General features: G+C 39.9%; 1 protein-coding gene and 1 non-coding gene across 4 annotated transcripts in view; both read left to right on the top strand.

Annotated features, from left to right (window-relative positions):
- LOC149925189 (uncharacterized) overlaps positions 1–16,247 on the top strand; it is a 284,774-nt gene that overhangs the window by 872 nt on the left and 267,655 nt on the right. Inside the window, exons 2-3 of one of the 3 annotated variants that reach the window (XM_090160257.1) lie at positions 196–252; positions 507–539. In XM_090160257.1, the coding sequence (XP_090016383.1) occupies positions 196–252; positions 507–539 (90 nt within the window). Of the gene's footprint in view, positions 1–195; positions 253–335; positions 387–506; positions 540–16,247 lie in introns of all 3 variants that reach the window. The other 2 variants (XM_090160258.1, XM_090160256.1) reach the window with 2 other exon arrangements.
- On the top strand, positions 9,297–9,435 carry LOC149925197 (U4 spliceosomal RNA). The gene has a single exon (XR_016477131.1). It is a non-coding gene; the product is annotated as a U4 spliceosomal RNA (small nuclear RNA).

Below are 16,247 nucleotides of genomic sequence, written 5' to 3'. Positions count from 1 at the left end.
AAAACCCGACTCGATTGAATTAAACCACTACTCGCACCAAGCGACGTTTAATGCCTTTATATCAGGTGGCCGGGCTACAATGCTTAGGGTGGTGCTGGAAAGCCCTTCATGCCAAAGCGAGCCAACATCTCCCTACACTATTATTATACCACCAGGATTACAATTGTTGTCTATAAATCACTGTTTACTCACTAGGTTACCCAAACCAAGGAGGATACCCAGCTCCCGGTGGATACCCCGTTCCTGGCGGAGGTAATTAACCGTTTCGCGTATTTCTAATTTTGCCATCAGATCTATAGATGTTAATAGTGAAATCACCCTTACTTTCTTATCAGGATATCCTAACCAGGGTGGATACCCAGCTTCCGGTGGATACCCAGCTTCCGGTGGATACCCAAACCAAGGCGGATACCCAAACCAAGGCGGTGGTAATTAAATGTTTCGAATACTTTATTTGGCCATCAGATCTAGAGATATTAGGAAATAATCACACTTTTTTTTATTAGGATATCCTAACCAGGGCGGGTACCCAGCTCCCGGTGGATACCCAAACGGAGGGTACCCCGGTGGAGGGTACCCTGGTGGAAACCAATTTCCGTTTCCTGGAATGCCGTGGGGGAAGTGAACTCTTCCAGCGGGAGGCGAACCCTGTCTAATTAATTCACGTTTTTATCCAGCACCTTTTTATATCATGTCACATTGTATATAAATTTAAATGTCATCCTTGCGAAATAAACTTAACGTTTATTGTCACTTACTTGAATACCATTATTTAACCACTAGCTAAGGCAGGCTGTTATATAAAGAATTATTTCGGTGATTTCAGTACTAGGATGTATCATTTATTCTCCGCTGCTAGGTGATGATAAACTGGGTTACAATAGTGATACAATCTACATTCCTGTTAATTGCATCTAATTACATAATAAACCGAAATCTAGTCCGGGAAATTTGGCGTTTAAAGAGTATACGAAATGCATTTAATTCCATGGTAATGTTTATTTACTAACTTGAGAAAAGCACGACTGTACTTAAATAATGAATTTTACAGTTTGTTTGTTATGGGAATGTGTTTTAATGATTTCCACGCCCATTGGAATGCACTGGGATGGGGTAAGGCGCGGCACAGTGTTGTCCTGGACAAGGTTGTCCACCACTGGGATCTCCTCCGTTGTTGCTCTCAATATTGAAGTCCGTGGTCTCCGAAGGATAATCAGTCCTTGCCTTCCGCTCCTGGGGCTGGGAAAAGGCGCGGGACACTAAGGCATTCTAACTAGCGAGGACGGAGATGGATTCCATCTTTCCGGAAACGTACGTTAAAATTTCACTTTTAAGATAAATCTTGTACACCTTCATCTAAAGTTAGGTAGTAAAATGCCAATTATTTTAAAATCAAATATAAGTGAAAAGTTTACTTAAATTAGATCTTATCAATGGATAAACCTATGGGTTTTAATTTAATTTAGGTTTAGATTATAGCAAGAAAAACCTGAGATGGTTATGGGTAATTGGATGAGTGAGACTGGTTGGATGATGGTCAAAGTATTCGCGTTCGTACATATTATACCATAAGCCTTCTTTAGTGCGATTAAAGCTCGAGAAAGGGTTAAAAACCCATCAAGTCGAGACTAGGAGTAGCACCAAAAGTAAATAGGGGGAGAAAGTCTGGCACTTGGGTTCAACCGCACGACGTCTTATTTGAGGGGCAAAATTTTTGGTCTTCGGAAATGACTTCCCCCTACAGGGACACAAAGGTATCGGTTGTACTCCGCCACGACGAAAAATAGTTATCTATAAAATACGTGAATATTAAACTTTTGCTTTCGATAATTTGGTTAATTTAGTTCCTTAATAAAGTAGATATATGATAGTAACTAAAACGCGACATTTTAAAAATAATAATACGACTTTTGAAAAGTAATACACCGTAACTAGAATAACGTTCACTTAAATCGTGGAGAGCGTGGTGCCATCTTAAAGCGGAGATCGGGACTAATTGGTATATCTACGATGTTAAGGCCTAACAATTTGCAAGTTTAACTGAAATAATAGCTATAGCTACGAGAATTTTTTGTTTATTTTACAATTGATATAGTAATTATTAATTCAAATCAACCGTTATCGAAGGAAATAATGGTCAGCATTTGACAGAGAGACTATTTGAAATCGTTAGGGGGTGACATGGTTGCCAGGGAATAAAATTCAAAATTTTCATCTTGAGCGCGGACCGGAATACCACAAACGCACTACTTCGCGCGTAATGTGCTATCCTTATTGGTTAAAAATATCACGTGATCACTAGCTCTTCAAAAAGGGTGTCAAGCATGGTGGAAGGTAAAATCTGAAGGCCGTGGTAGACTTTCTCCCCCTATTTACTTTTGGTAGCACCAATCGTACAGGTCCAAGTACGTAGCAAGGGCCTTCGGGAACTGAGCACGTCCGGGAATGTCCTTAAGGTACTCCGGAAGGGAATTCCACTCCTGTTGTAACAATAAATATTTCAATTTATAAATATTCCGATTTGATTCCCCTTTACATATAATCCCTATTTATTTATAGTTTATATAATTCTACTTCTAACTTTAATACCTACAGAATTTTCTACAATATAGAATACAGTGACTTTTACATTCATTTTCTTCCCATGCTCGTTTTAAACCGATCAATCGTCAGGTATGGACGCTGGCCGTCCTTTCCCCTTTTTGTCGGTTGACGGTTTTACTTCAAACACTCTGCGAGTATTTCCCCCAGGTATATTCGCAGGGTCGTTCTTAAATTGGTTAGAGGGTCTAATGGCCATAGCCCCCTATTCCCCGTATTGTCACTTTTGACCTTGTTCCGTATGTGCTCGCGAAGCTTCACTTTTGGTCTTTGTTAGGACCTACTCTCAAATCCCAAAATAGTTTTAATTTACAACCCGTTTTCTTTACCATACATACCAAAATAGTTTTAATTTACAACCCCTTTTCTTTACCATACTTTCGTTTTAAAGATGAGAATTGAGAATTGCCAAAAATGCCAGTAATTTGTTTTGTATAACTTCTAAGAATCTGATATTTCTTATTTTTATTGTATTTTACTCTTCGGAGTTTCGCTATCTTTAACCCAAGGGTTTAAGATAATTTATGGCTGTGTTATTGAAATATTGTGAAGTTAACCTTTGACCGAAAGGGGGTCACCAATAACTGGTACCCCTGGTTCATAAACCCTAGGTCCAACCCTACGTGGCCGATTGGCTTAACTAAAAGGGACGCCAAGAAGTGATCGGATCCTCTGGACATCACGAGCGACCCGGATTAAGAAAACCTCCTCTAACTCTTTGGTTAAAAACCAAGAGTCCGTCTAAAAGACAGAGAGATTCCTCATGCCCCACTAGGGTCAGCAACTCACCAATTTGCTCTGAATACTCAGAGATGTGCGGCTTCGGTGGCTTATTAAATTCGTGCGCGGAGCGTAAACCATAGAAACATAGTTTCTATATGGTAAAACTTAATAAACAAAAGTAAATAAAAAGAGATCTAAATGATCCACCCGTTCTCACGTTGCGTTCAACAATTAGTGGGCATCCTTCAACTTCGTTTTCACCATTCATCCATTTGAACTACTGGACTTTCGACTTCTATAGCAGCACATAAGTATTTTTAAAAATAACCTTTGCCTTTTGGCGACCATGTCTGTGTATATAATAACTCTTGTGTCCTTCGGACAAAATGTTTTAAAAATTTAGATTTATGGAAAACTTTAATTTAAAATATTGATATATTTCTTCTAAATAAATAATTTGGCAATTCTCAACCGTATGTAAATTTAAACTTAGACTTCCACTAGACACCTTTAAAATTAGTCATGCCCTCGCTACACCAATAGTGATGTTAAGCGAGTTATCCGGGACTAGATCAAATAGTGACGTTATTTATTATTGGCCTACTAATATATATTTTCAATTAAGGCCTACTGCATTTTAGAATTAAATACGTCACACTGTATGGAGGAGGGGATAAATGAATGTTTGCGGACGGAAAGTCTGAAGCCCGGAAGGATTATAGAGGCGACCCGATTCCCTCTTGGGGGGCGACGCCAGTCTTACAAGACCGCCGAGAGGAGGGCGAGTGCACCACAGGAACGATGAACCACGCTATTTACGATAATGAGACGCTTAAGACGGCGGCGCAAAGCTAAGGTGTCACATTTGTTGTTCTTGAGCACTTTTGTCATCGACGTACCCCACGCGAATCCAACGCTGGTCGCGAAGTGAAGGGCACGCCGTTGGATATCGTCAACCACGTGGACGCCACTTGCAGTTGATGGGGACGAGATGGCCAAACAGTATCGTGTTGGGACGGACATATGAGGTTGTGAGCCGAGATGGCGGATGTACTGACATGCTCGTCAGCTTTGAGGACCTGTGACAGGAGTGTAATCAGACGGTACTCCGTTGGGTCAGACTTGTCTCCACCCTTAGGGATCACCGTGACGTTGACCCGACGCCATTAATCCGGGATTTCTCCCGTGCCGTAGGAGAGCGTGAAAATGACAGTCAGAAAATCGGCTAAGACATCGACACATCTGCGAAGAACCACAGCCTGGATGCCGTCTGGGCCTGGAGCTTTTTGTGGTTTGACCTTTGTGAGCAGCTGGTGAAAGCCTTTGACCGAGTAGTTTATGTCGAACTTGGTGGGGCACGGGGTTTAAAGGAGAGGAACGGTGTTCAAATCGTGCGATGAGAAGAGAACGCCGGAAGGTGGAAGCCAGGAGATTGGCTGTGGCGGCTGCAGTGGTGTATGATTGCCCGGAGCAGGAGAGGTCAGGGACTCCAGTCACCTTTGCCTTCATAGAGACGAGCTTGTAGAACTGCTTCCTGTGGGTAGTCAGGTTGGAAGCCACTTTGTCGACATGATGGATACGAGAGGCACTGAGGGCGTATTTGACGATGGCACGATGTCGAGTGAAAGCTTGCGTGTTAGCAGCCGTAAGGTACAGCCGAGAACGATTATAGCGTCGCTTCGTGATACCCATCAGACGACGGAGAGAGGAGAGCCTCTTCGTTGGAACATGGGCAGCGATCACCTGGGTGATAGTAGTAGTGAGAGCGCTCCACGCCTCTGCAATAGAAGTGGTGGCTCTCAGGTTAACAGTGGCCAGTGACCTCTTCTTAGCAGCGAAATCGGCCTTGTTGAAGTCAGGGACGGAACGAGGGAGGATTCTGGGCGGGGGGTGAACCCCTCGGATTCTGAGAAGGAGAATTTCATGATCGCTGACTCCAGGTAGATGAGAGATGTCCTCAAGTAGGTTGTCGTCAAAGACCAGCACAAGGTCAAGAATATTGGCGGCCGCATCCTTGACCCTGGTAGGCTCGGTGACTCGCTGGGTAAGATGAGAGACCAACAGTGTGAAGAAAGCTTGAAGCCACTGACGAGGGACTCGTGAGTGTAATCCAGTCAATATTGGGAAAGTTGAATTCACCGATTATGATGAGGTCAGACTGGCCTTCAGTGAGGAGCCCAAGGAGATAATTTAGTAGCTTGGTGTATAAAGCCATGGTTGATGGTGGGTTATAGTTACAGCACAGCCGGTGGCTGTTGGAACCTTTGTTTACCCTGGCAGCAACCGCTTCTACGTCAGTCTTCAGGTCCAGGGGGTAAGACTTGAAATCCCTGCTAATTGCTAGACAGACTCTCCCACCTTTCACGTTCCTGTCCTTCCGGTAGATTTCGAAGTCAGGGCTGAAGAGCTCAAAGGATGAGATGGAAGCATCCAACTTGGTTTTGGTGACCGTGATGTAAGGGGATCTGTGCGTATCGATTTAGGCTCGGAGAGGAAAAGGTTTTGTCTTTAGAGAGTCGATGTTAGTGTACAGTAGGGAGAGTTTATCGCTCCCGAGTCACTGGGACGGGGTCTGGAGAACCGGCGAGTCAAGTGCAGAGCCCTTAGGCGCATGATGATAGTAGGCGACGACGATTCCCGTGGTCCAGTGTTCGGGTACAAAGGCAAGGGAGGCTTCGTGCGCTTGAAGGGTTACGATGAATGAGGCGAAATTGCGGCGCCCCTCTTGAGGGTCAGTCAGCACGGAAACGGGGTGAAGGTCCAAAGCATTAGACAGAAGTGTGGACCTTCGAGATAGGAAGCGTTTTGGTGTAATTTGCTGCGATCTGAGAGTAGTTTGCGGACAAGTTAGTACCCCATCGCGCCGGGGACGTTGACTAGAGGCTTTTTCACTCTTGGAGAAGGACACGCTCTCAGGCCAAGTATCCGGGTCAAAAGCCGCGTCGAGCTGGTCGGTACCGATATCGAAGAAGCAAGTCTGGGAGGTTTTCCGGTTCAGGGTACGAAGAGGTACTCCGAAAGGAGGGATGCCGTGGCTCTCGAGTAAGGCCTCATGTGCCGCAGGGGACAGCTCAGAGTGAAGCCTGGAGACGTAGATGCCGGTGGTAGCGTCAGCAGCCTGGAGACTAGTATCCCCGAGGGGGCGGCACCTTGGATAGAATGCCTGCGCGGCGGAACATCCTTGGAAGGCGTTCAATTCTTTGGTCTCCTTGGACGTCGCCCCTTTCTCCGGGAGACTAGCTATCAATCATGATGAGCATCTCCTGAGGGGGTGGTTGGGGCCGGATGATGACTGACGGCAGAAAGACCAGGATCCCGAGAGGGTGGTCTAACCCACCGGTTGGTAGGGGGTTTAGTGATCACCGCAAAAACGGTAAACCATTGAGTATCCGTCGTTCCTCCAGGAGTTGACGCCGGAGAGTTTGGTTTTCCGATTCCAGGTAGTCCACGGGTAGTCAGCAACCGCTTGTCGAAAAGGCGAAGTTTCTTGGAGAGTGGATATGGAAAATCTGCACAGTTGGAGCAAGCCCAGATGGCGGGGACCTTGGTTTGCGGACCCATGTTGTTTCAGGTCATATAAAGGGTGCAATCCAGGTAGCAATGCGGACCGTCCTCGGAGGGAAGCGACGTCTTGTTTGCCAGATTCATGGTTGGCAGGAGATTTCTCCCACGTTATTCTCAGTTTAAAAACGTTTGCGCAAGGCTTGTGCGCATTCATAATGCATTTCATGAAATTTATTTCAGAAATGCATAGTTGAGGTGCCGATTTGGAATACCTACCTATTAGAAAGAACCCGACCATGATCTTGGATTCAAAATAGAAGCTAACGCTAGTCAACTTCGACGATTTTTAAAATGTCCATTCGCTTAATGAACACTCCTCGAGTCCTCGTGACTTTTGAAATATCATATATTTTATTAAAACTAATGTAAAAAATTTAAGGGTTTAACTAATTCACATTTTTACATTTTTGTCACTTAGTTTTGAGATGCTGGAAAATTGCAACATCTATAGTGAGTTGATGCTAACTTGGATAATGTTTAGGTTTTGTGCAACCCTAGTTCCCTGAATTAAAGGGGACCTAATGATGAGAATCTAATAAATATTATTGTGTTAATTTTTTTGTTATCTTATTTTGACGGGTTTTTTGTGTGTGTAAATAAATAAATTTAATTTACGTATTGTATATCTTAATTTTTTTTTAAAATAGCCTTAAATATTTGCGACACACAATCATTCCGCGGTGAAAAGGGTCCCAGGTGAGGGGTCCGTATCAAGGAATCTTAGAGTTGATTCTCGTTGATTTTAAAAATCATGTCTTCTATTTGATTATGTGATTCTGCCTTAATCCATGAGTTCATTCTAATTCTTTCGTAATCCAAATATATTTTTCTGGTTTCACCTTCGATTCCGTGGATTCATTCAAAAAACCGTTGATTCTGCTTGATTTCAAGATTCTGCTAAGAGTCCAAATAATCATTCCGAATTTCCTAGTTGATCTTTCATTCTCTTAGTTTAGTCTGATTAAGGGATCCGCAACCTACGTGGCAGCTTTTGAAATTATCATCCTGATAATGATGTTTTGTATCCCACTACGCCCAACTTTTACCATTTTTCTGCAAATTAGGTTGCACATCCCTTTAAAATGATACTACCTGAAATAAATCGTGGGGTCAAACTTTACCTCTCTCGGAAGACATACGCGCCTCGCACCATCCCCACCGGCCTTGGAAGGCTTACGCCCCATCCCCAGCAAACTCGTTATGGATTTGTAATCTACGTAGTAAACAAAAGTTAAATAGAAAAAGAAGCAGAGATTCAGTGGCGCGATCTGTTTCATATCCTCCATGGTTAACCAAAAAAAGATTCCATCATTAGAGTTTGATTCCCGAGGTGTTTCCACGATTCTGGTAGGATTCCAGATTGCTGAGATGATTCAATGATTCGAATTTGATACCGTGTAAGAATCTACGATTCGGTTATGATTCTAGATCCGAAGATGATTCTTTATTTTTGGAAAAATTAAAGACTCCCGCCCCGAGTCCAGGAATAAGGGAATCAGGGCTTGTACATGATTTCGTGAAGTGACGGTCCCCTCGGTGCCAGGTCTGTGGCGATTAATTACTAATTTAAAGTGGTATAACATATATATTTTCAGATTCACGGAATTAAAATCTATCTAATGAAGGTTATTCAGTCAATATTTTTTTTTGTGCTCCAAGCTGTCACTATATCTTTAATATACGTGTCCGCTTAAGCTGAATTTCTAATTTTCAACACTGCTCATTATGTGTCGGTGGTTCTATGGTAGAACACTCGCCTGCTTAGCAAGTGGGGCCGGGTTCAGAACCAGCCAACGTTTTCGCAAATTGATAATAAAACGTTTACCTTTGACACCCTGCCATTTGAATGCTAAGACTTTTAAGCTAACCCTCAGCGCTCGGTCCGTCCCAAAGGTCAATAAATAGAAGTAGAAGAGTAGAAACCCCGTAGAACGCACACACGTCGCAACACGAATTTAAATTCAGGCGTTGTGAAAACAATATTTCAAGTTGATGTATGAGTTATACAGGGTGTTTTGAAATGAAATAGCTATTCGAAATCGGGCACCCTCTGAAACATAAAGTGCATAATGTAGTTCACGTTAAAAACAAGCAAATATATCTTAATTTGTGTGCCTATAAAATGGATTGCAAAATATCGGAAAACGTCATTTTTCGTAAAGCTTAACTTTTTATTAAAGAGAAAAGAGTCAACTCCTTTCACTTCTCAGATATTATTACATTTCACGGTTAAATTGGCATATGTTCTTAATATGTACACTTTAAATACTACTAAGGTATTAAATAATGATTATTATACATGAATATAATGTTTATCTAGCTTATAAATTGGAAAATGAGACGGTCGTATTGTGCTTGTCAATTTAATACTACATTTAGAAAAATGTAAGCCAAGCACTTATCTAATTATCATTGCGCAGAGGCATTGTCGTAACCAATGAGGTGTAACCGAGGTGCGACTATTGCTAGTTGAAAACTTAACCCAATACCCAGCCGAGACGACGCGAAATATCGTCGGCTCTGGCAATTTTTGAGAGCCTTCCGGGCTTCATAAACAATACAAAAATAAACAACCGCTGAGAAGGCCAGGTGTATGCATTCGGAAATAAGTATCGCACAAATCGATGAGCATGCGTTACCGAAGTATGTGACGCAGTTTCATAAATTACAATTCTAAGCACAAACCTGGTCGTGTTTACCTGCGTCAAAAAAATAGATATAAAAGGATGTACAATCTTTCATATTTACCCTTTAAATTGTTTATTTGTACCTTTTTCCATGCAAATATTAAAATACTCTATTAAAGAGATTTCGAAACCGTGACATTATTGAGATTGAATTATTGTATTGCACGTATTAATTTTGTGTCTCGTGATAATTCCGCAGGTTACAATGGCGGTGTATTTCCGTTTTCCCAATTCGGTGAGTGCCCTTGGGGAAAATGATCTCTTCAAAAACACACCTTCCCTTCATGATTTGATTTAAATCCATAGAAATCAAATGTAACATTTTAAAATTTGGAATAGAAATGGAGAAAGCGGAAAATATTTTCTTGTTATAGTTTGGTTTGAAATCCGAGGTTTTAACCACTTTTGTACATATGAAACTAAGTAGAGTCTTTGGAAATGCTAAATCTGTAATCAGTTACGTAACTACATTCGTGTAGCACAGCTGCGGGTTACATTCACGAAGAGTTGAAGCTGAATTACATATTATCACAAACCCCAAAGTCTGTAAGACCAGGGAGCACTAAACCCCTGGAGAGGTCCTGTTGGGTAGAATTGCTGTGAAACTAGCGATAGAAAGTTACCTATCCCCCAAATTCTCTTCCCCCGTTTTCCTGGTATAGGGACGGAAATCCTAAATGCGCATGCTTGTAACGTCATCATTGTAGTTCCGTTAAAAGGGTAAAGGGTTAATCCATTTTTGACACTTTTCTAGATATCTTTTCGGTTTAGGAAAAGGCACAAATTTAATAGCACTCATGAAACGTTCACTCTCGTATCTAGAATTACTTTCACATTCCTTAAAACAGCATTTTCTATGAAAAACCATTTTTAAATTTGCCACCGTCAGGGAGCACACCGTTTAAAAAGATTTCCGTAAGCCTCGCTCGTCTTGAATATTCTGCGGCACATGCGCAGTTTCCACCTACGTCCCTGAAAACAAGGAGGGGGAAAGAATTTGGGGGAAATTATAGAACTATCCCAGCCGGTAGCTTCTACCCAACAGGACCTCTCCAGGGGTTTAGTGCTCCCTGGTAAGACTTCGTATCTTTTATGGAAAATTATCTTTAGTCGTGTTACAAAGGCCTCTCCTTTAAACTACAGTTATACTACATTTTATGTTCTAACAGCTTCTGAGAAGAAGTACAACAGATGCCGTCGGCAAATGAGATATGAGCTTGAAGTAACATCTTAAACTGTCTAACGATTTACTACTCTTCGAGAGTTATTACTAGTCTTTGGAACTGTTTTTAGATTTGTTTGAAGAGGCGAGCCAACTATTCGGGCAAGTAAGTTTTTACGAATTAAGAGTAGAGAGTTTACGAAAGAAACGTACGGGGAACCAACGCTAGACTCGCCGCCGCAACATATAAATATAGATATATATACTAGCTTTAATACCCGGCTTCGCCCAGGGTATGGTTTTAATGAATTAGATCTGATTTGTACGTAAGAAAGGTAAACGCTGTAGCAAAAACGCAACACGTGTAGCAAAAAGTCCTGAACTACTTAAAAACCCCAACTAAACCTCCCCTTCTACGAAATCCCTTTCGTTCACAATAACTCCCCTTCTACTAATTTCACATTAACCCGTTAAAACGTTTAAAGGTCGGGACGGGCGCCAAGAACTCAAGAGAGGAGATAAGGGAAGCAAAGGGGTGGAAGTCGAGAAAACAATTTGAAAGCCGAGACCAGCCGGAAAAATAGATAAGGGAAGCAACGAAACGAAAGTCCAAAATCGAGTAAAATAAAATTGAATTAGATTAATAACCATGTCAGGTATTTGGAATTAGGCGCGTTTAGTTGGAAATCAGGCCCTGAACATTGAGGTAAAATTCAAAGCTCTAGAGCTAACCGTTACACGCACAGTAGGTTTCGATCAGTTTTTACTAGAGAGGGGGATGTCTATCCGGTGATTGAGAATTTCATTCTCAATCACCGGATAGACACAAAGAGCTTGGCTCCAGCCGTTCACCCGCGCCTATCCCGTTCCTCCCCCACCCGCGCCCCCATCTCAATCACCAGAATTTCTAATCACCAGAATTTCTAATCACCAGAATTTCTAATCACCAGAATTTCTATTCACCAGATTCTCCCGTTCACGGGTTGCTTTCCCCCAACCCCCATTCACTGGATACTTTATCTCTCGTTCACCAGCTCCTTTCCCCCCATTGCTTTCACCCCTTCTAATCACCAGTTGCTTTCCCCCAACCCCCATTCACTGGATACTTTATCTCTCGTTCACCAGCTCCTTTCCCCCATTGCTTTCACCCCTTCTAATCACCAGTTGCTTTCCCCCATCTCTAGGCAATAAAAACAACCATAATTGTTATCTCTCATACTATCGATCCCAATCGCTAGAAATTGGCTTTTTCCCCATTCGCTATAAATCGCAGCAGTTTGCCAGAATTAGTTTTATCTCTCCGAAATAATTAATGTACCCAAAATTGGACCGCCAGTTTATTATTCTTTTTAGGGGAATCTCTATGGGAGTTTAACATTACAATAAAGCTAAAAGGTCCAGTTTGGGGTACATTTGGTCCGAAATGGGGTACATAGGGCCGAAAATGGTGACTTTGGTCGTTTTTGGGGTACATTTGGTCCATTTTGGTCCATTTTTGGGTACATCCCTGCTTTCCCCCATCCCCATTCTCCAAAATTAGTTTTCCTCGCGCAGATATCTGGAGATTAGATTTTTACCCGTTTGCTTATCGCTTTCGAACCCCTTAATTTCTAATCTCTAGGCAATACAAACAAGTTATTTACATTTAATTTTTTATTTTAGAACTTTGTTTTACATGTTAGTAGGTACTATCAGATATTCCATTAGATGGTTATCTTGTACATTACACAATTAAAACAAATTAAAGTAGTTAAGTTTACAGGCATTTAAATGGGGTGAAACGATCTCCTGCAACTTAATTTAATTAAAAGTTCTAACTCACGTATTTGTAGTGTTTAGCAACAGTATCCTCTGACATCCGAGGGACAGTTACAAACGTCTTCTTCTGGTACAGGTGAGAAGCTTTTGTCAGAGACCGTAGTTGCTTTTGGCGTCGGGGGAATGTCCCATTCTAGCGAAAGGTACTTTTTTTCCGATGGTGAATTATCCCTAGCCGGACAGTTTGGAAAGAATCTAGCATGTTCAAGTTCTGGTACGTCTCCTGATTTCCATCCTTCTAATACGCCATGGCATTTGTAACATCGTACTTCATCGCCCCGCTGAATATAGTAGAATCCAGCCTTCGCTAGTTGCTCCTTAGTGACGTGCGGATTTTTCCAGTGACGAAACGTTTCAAGTCGATACACTTCAATGTCCATAGCTGATCTAGACCAAATACGTTCTATAGTTTCAAATGATACATTCTCTAAGTCTACATTTACCCCTAAGTCTACTAAACCTAATTTTATCAATATGGTTAAATTTCTACGCTAAAATTATCAATATAAATGCTTTTTTCAATATGCAAATTGTTTTAAATATGTCTAAAAATATAGTCTATTACCAAGAAAAAATAGTTACTTACTTTATGGGTAGAAATCCTTTGTCAAGCTGTAGAAAAGACTGAGCGAACCGTCAGCAGGTCTTTACTCGTCAATGTGCCGTAGAGAAATGACGCACGGAAGATTAATTTATTCCTATCTTGTTGAGAATAATTCATCACGTGATCTAAACTTCAAATAACCCTCAAATTCTATTGGCTGTCTCTCTCTGACAGTTTAAACTGCCTCTAATGATTGACGGCACATATTAACCCACTTGAGTATTTGGAAAAAACCCTTTGCTACTCAAGGAGAGTTTTGGAAATACCACGTTGACGATATCAAAATCGAGCTCTCACTTGAAAATGTTTACGGAAAACAATCCTCTTGGAAAATTGAGTTACGTAGAAGATTGCTAAAAAATGGCTATGTGTTAAGTTTTTTTCAATAATGAGTCTTATTTTTTACATTTTAAAGTATTTATTAAGAGTGAAAAATCCTATGACTACACTGACGGCATATCTTAAGTACCGGTGGAAAAATCCAGTGCTCAAAGTTCAGTTATCTTATTAAACGTGCGCGTGCACAGAAAAATGAACGAGTCACGTGATAGTAACTTAATTTCTACGCTAATCTTACCCCTACTAGACCTAATTTCTGTCTAATACATTTCCAATATATATATATAAAAGAATGCCTAAAAATTTCATTTTAAATATAATAAAATAGCCTAGCTGATTATTATTATTATAACTTACTTTTCAGCGTGACCTTCAATGACTATTCCCAATGCTAAGACTCTTTATTGAGATAACTAAGAATTGATTCCCATGACTACCCTGACGGCATATCTTAAGTACCAGTGGAAAAAAAAATCAATTGCTCAAAGTTCAGTTATCTTATTAATCGGGTGCGCGCGCACAGAAAATGAAAGTCACGTGAGAATCGGTACGTCACTGAAAATAGTGGAAGTGTCATCACTAGAGTTCTTTTATCAATATATTTAATTAAGGATTATTTCAAAGTTTAGATGGCGCCATGGTTCTCAAAGCAGTGATATTAAAAGATCTCAACGGGTGGAATTGGAGAAACGCTAAAAATATTATCGACATATTCATTCTCCCTAAGTATAAATAAATAAATAAATAAATAAATACATTCTTGGCATAGTAGTAGGATTTTAAGAAAAAAATTAAATACGGAAAATCAATTATTTTATTTTAAAGGTTTTGTGATTTCTCACCAAACAATTTCAACATCTTCAATGTAGGCTATCACATCAGGGGCATCTCAAAAATCTTTTTCCTCTGATCTCCTAGTTTCTGCCTCTGTCTTTAGTATTTATAAATATTTTCCTATCCATAAACCATTTCCTAACTGGTGGACATTGATAACACTAAAAGTTTACTTATAATAATATGCTGAAATACATTTTCCAATACGTAAAAAATTAAAGCTAGACCTAAAAACCTGTAAAGTGTAAATAGTTAAGACTAAATTTCTAAGCCTAGCCCATGAAAGTACATTTTCCGTAAATCATATCCTAACATGAATGCATTTGTTTTTTTTTTTAAAATATGCTAATTAATTTCGTAAACAAGCATAAATTTTAGTTCGCCCTTCCTCCAAAATATCTAATAGAGCTAGTACATTCTCGATAAATATACATGTTCTTGGGGAATAAGAGACGTTTTTTATCAAAGTAAGCCAAGTTTAAAGCTTATTGTCATTGGTTCCATAACAAAAACCACATTCGGATCAAAATAAATTTATTTATTTTATTTTTATACAGATTTTTTTTCATTTTTTTTGCCTTAATTTCAATTTTGGGAGTCGGTACCCGTTTCACCGAAGATGAAGATGCTTCGTTTTATTCAGCGTTGGGTAAATCGCCGTGTAAAAAAACATCTAGCATTGCATTAACTTTTTCCTCGTCCTCGTCCGAGACCCCTACAATACGTCTCTCGATCTATAAAGTAAAGAAATCAAAATAATAAGCTAAAAGATAATCCATACCTTCTATTCACTAGTTCAATTTATCACTGTCTCATATATCCACTATCGTACATACATACATTCATACACTAACTTACTAACGCTTTAGTCTCCGCAAGTTTTTATGTTGTATAATCAAAGTTTTGAATCGAATAATAATAATAATAATAATAATTAGATCAAAACAAATTTCAAGCTTACGTTAATGTATTCCCTTGAGTGAGGGCCCAATCTTTGAAAAATCTTCTCAATGACGACATGGGTAGCTAGATGGACGTCGATGTAACCTTCGTCCTCTTGCAGGTTCAATTCACGTAAATACCAGTTTTTATATTTTCTTAACATTATTTCTAACGTTCTAAACGAAAATTGTTTTTCGTTTGTCATATCAGGCTTAAAAGAAAACCTAAGAACTGCTTTAGTTACACGCATATCCACGTTATTTTCCATAGCTAATATTTAGCCCTTAAACTTGCTCGTAATTACGAAGAATGTAAAAATGTAGAATGCTCGCTCCTATATTTATGCCAAATCAGAAATCACTTGAAATAATAACTTCATTTGGTACTTAAAAAACGGTGAGAGGTGGGAGGAGGGGTTTGGTAATTTATAAATTTTTATAATCAAATGTACCATAGCAAAAGTATATAAATAATACAAGAAGTGCACTAATTATTATTTTCGCTCGCCAGGTAATTTCGTTTGATTTCCGTTTCGCACGGACGCAGATAACATGGTAACGCGACTACAGCGAACCGATAAAGCTAATTAATAAAATATTGTCAACCATTTGATATTAGAAATGTTAAAATAAAACTTTTACAGATAAATCTAATTTATAAAATATTGCCAATTGAGGGTTTGCAAGTTAGTTTGATTATAGGTTTTGAGTGTTAGAATAGAAATAACGCTAAATACAGGGTTAAATTCAATTCAAAATAAAAGACCATGACAATAAAAAATAACCTTTAAAATATAAATCGCGAAGAAAATGAAGTAACGCGACTTTTAAAATTAGTATAAAATGTTTAATCCCTCTGAAAACGTGAAAATTCATATAGGACAAAACCCAAATACATGTTTACTGAGCTTAGCACTCTACTTTTTCAATCCTCTATTCTCAATGGTGGCCTCTATTTTTACCATCGTCTGCTT

The sequence above is a fragment of the Leiobunum rupestre genome, chromosome 10 (assembly GCF_980474605.1).
Source record: "Leiobunum rupestre chromosome 10, qqLeiRupe1.1.hap1, whole genome shotgun sequence".
Taxonomy (NCBI): Eukaryota; Metazoa; Arthropoda; class Arachnida; order Opiliones; family Sclerosomatidae; genus Leiobunum; species Leiobunum rupestre.
Note: the sequence above shows the minus strand (reverse complement) of the source record. Positions and strands in the feature narration are given on the sequence as shown.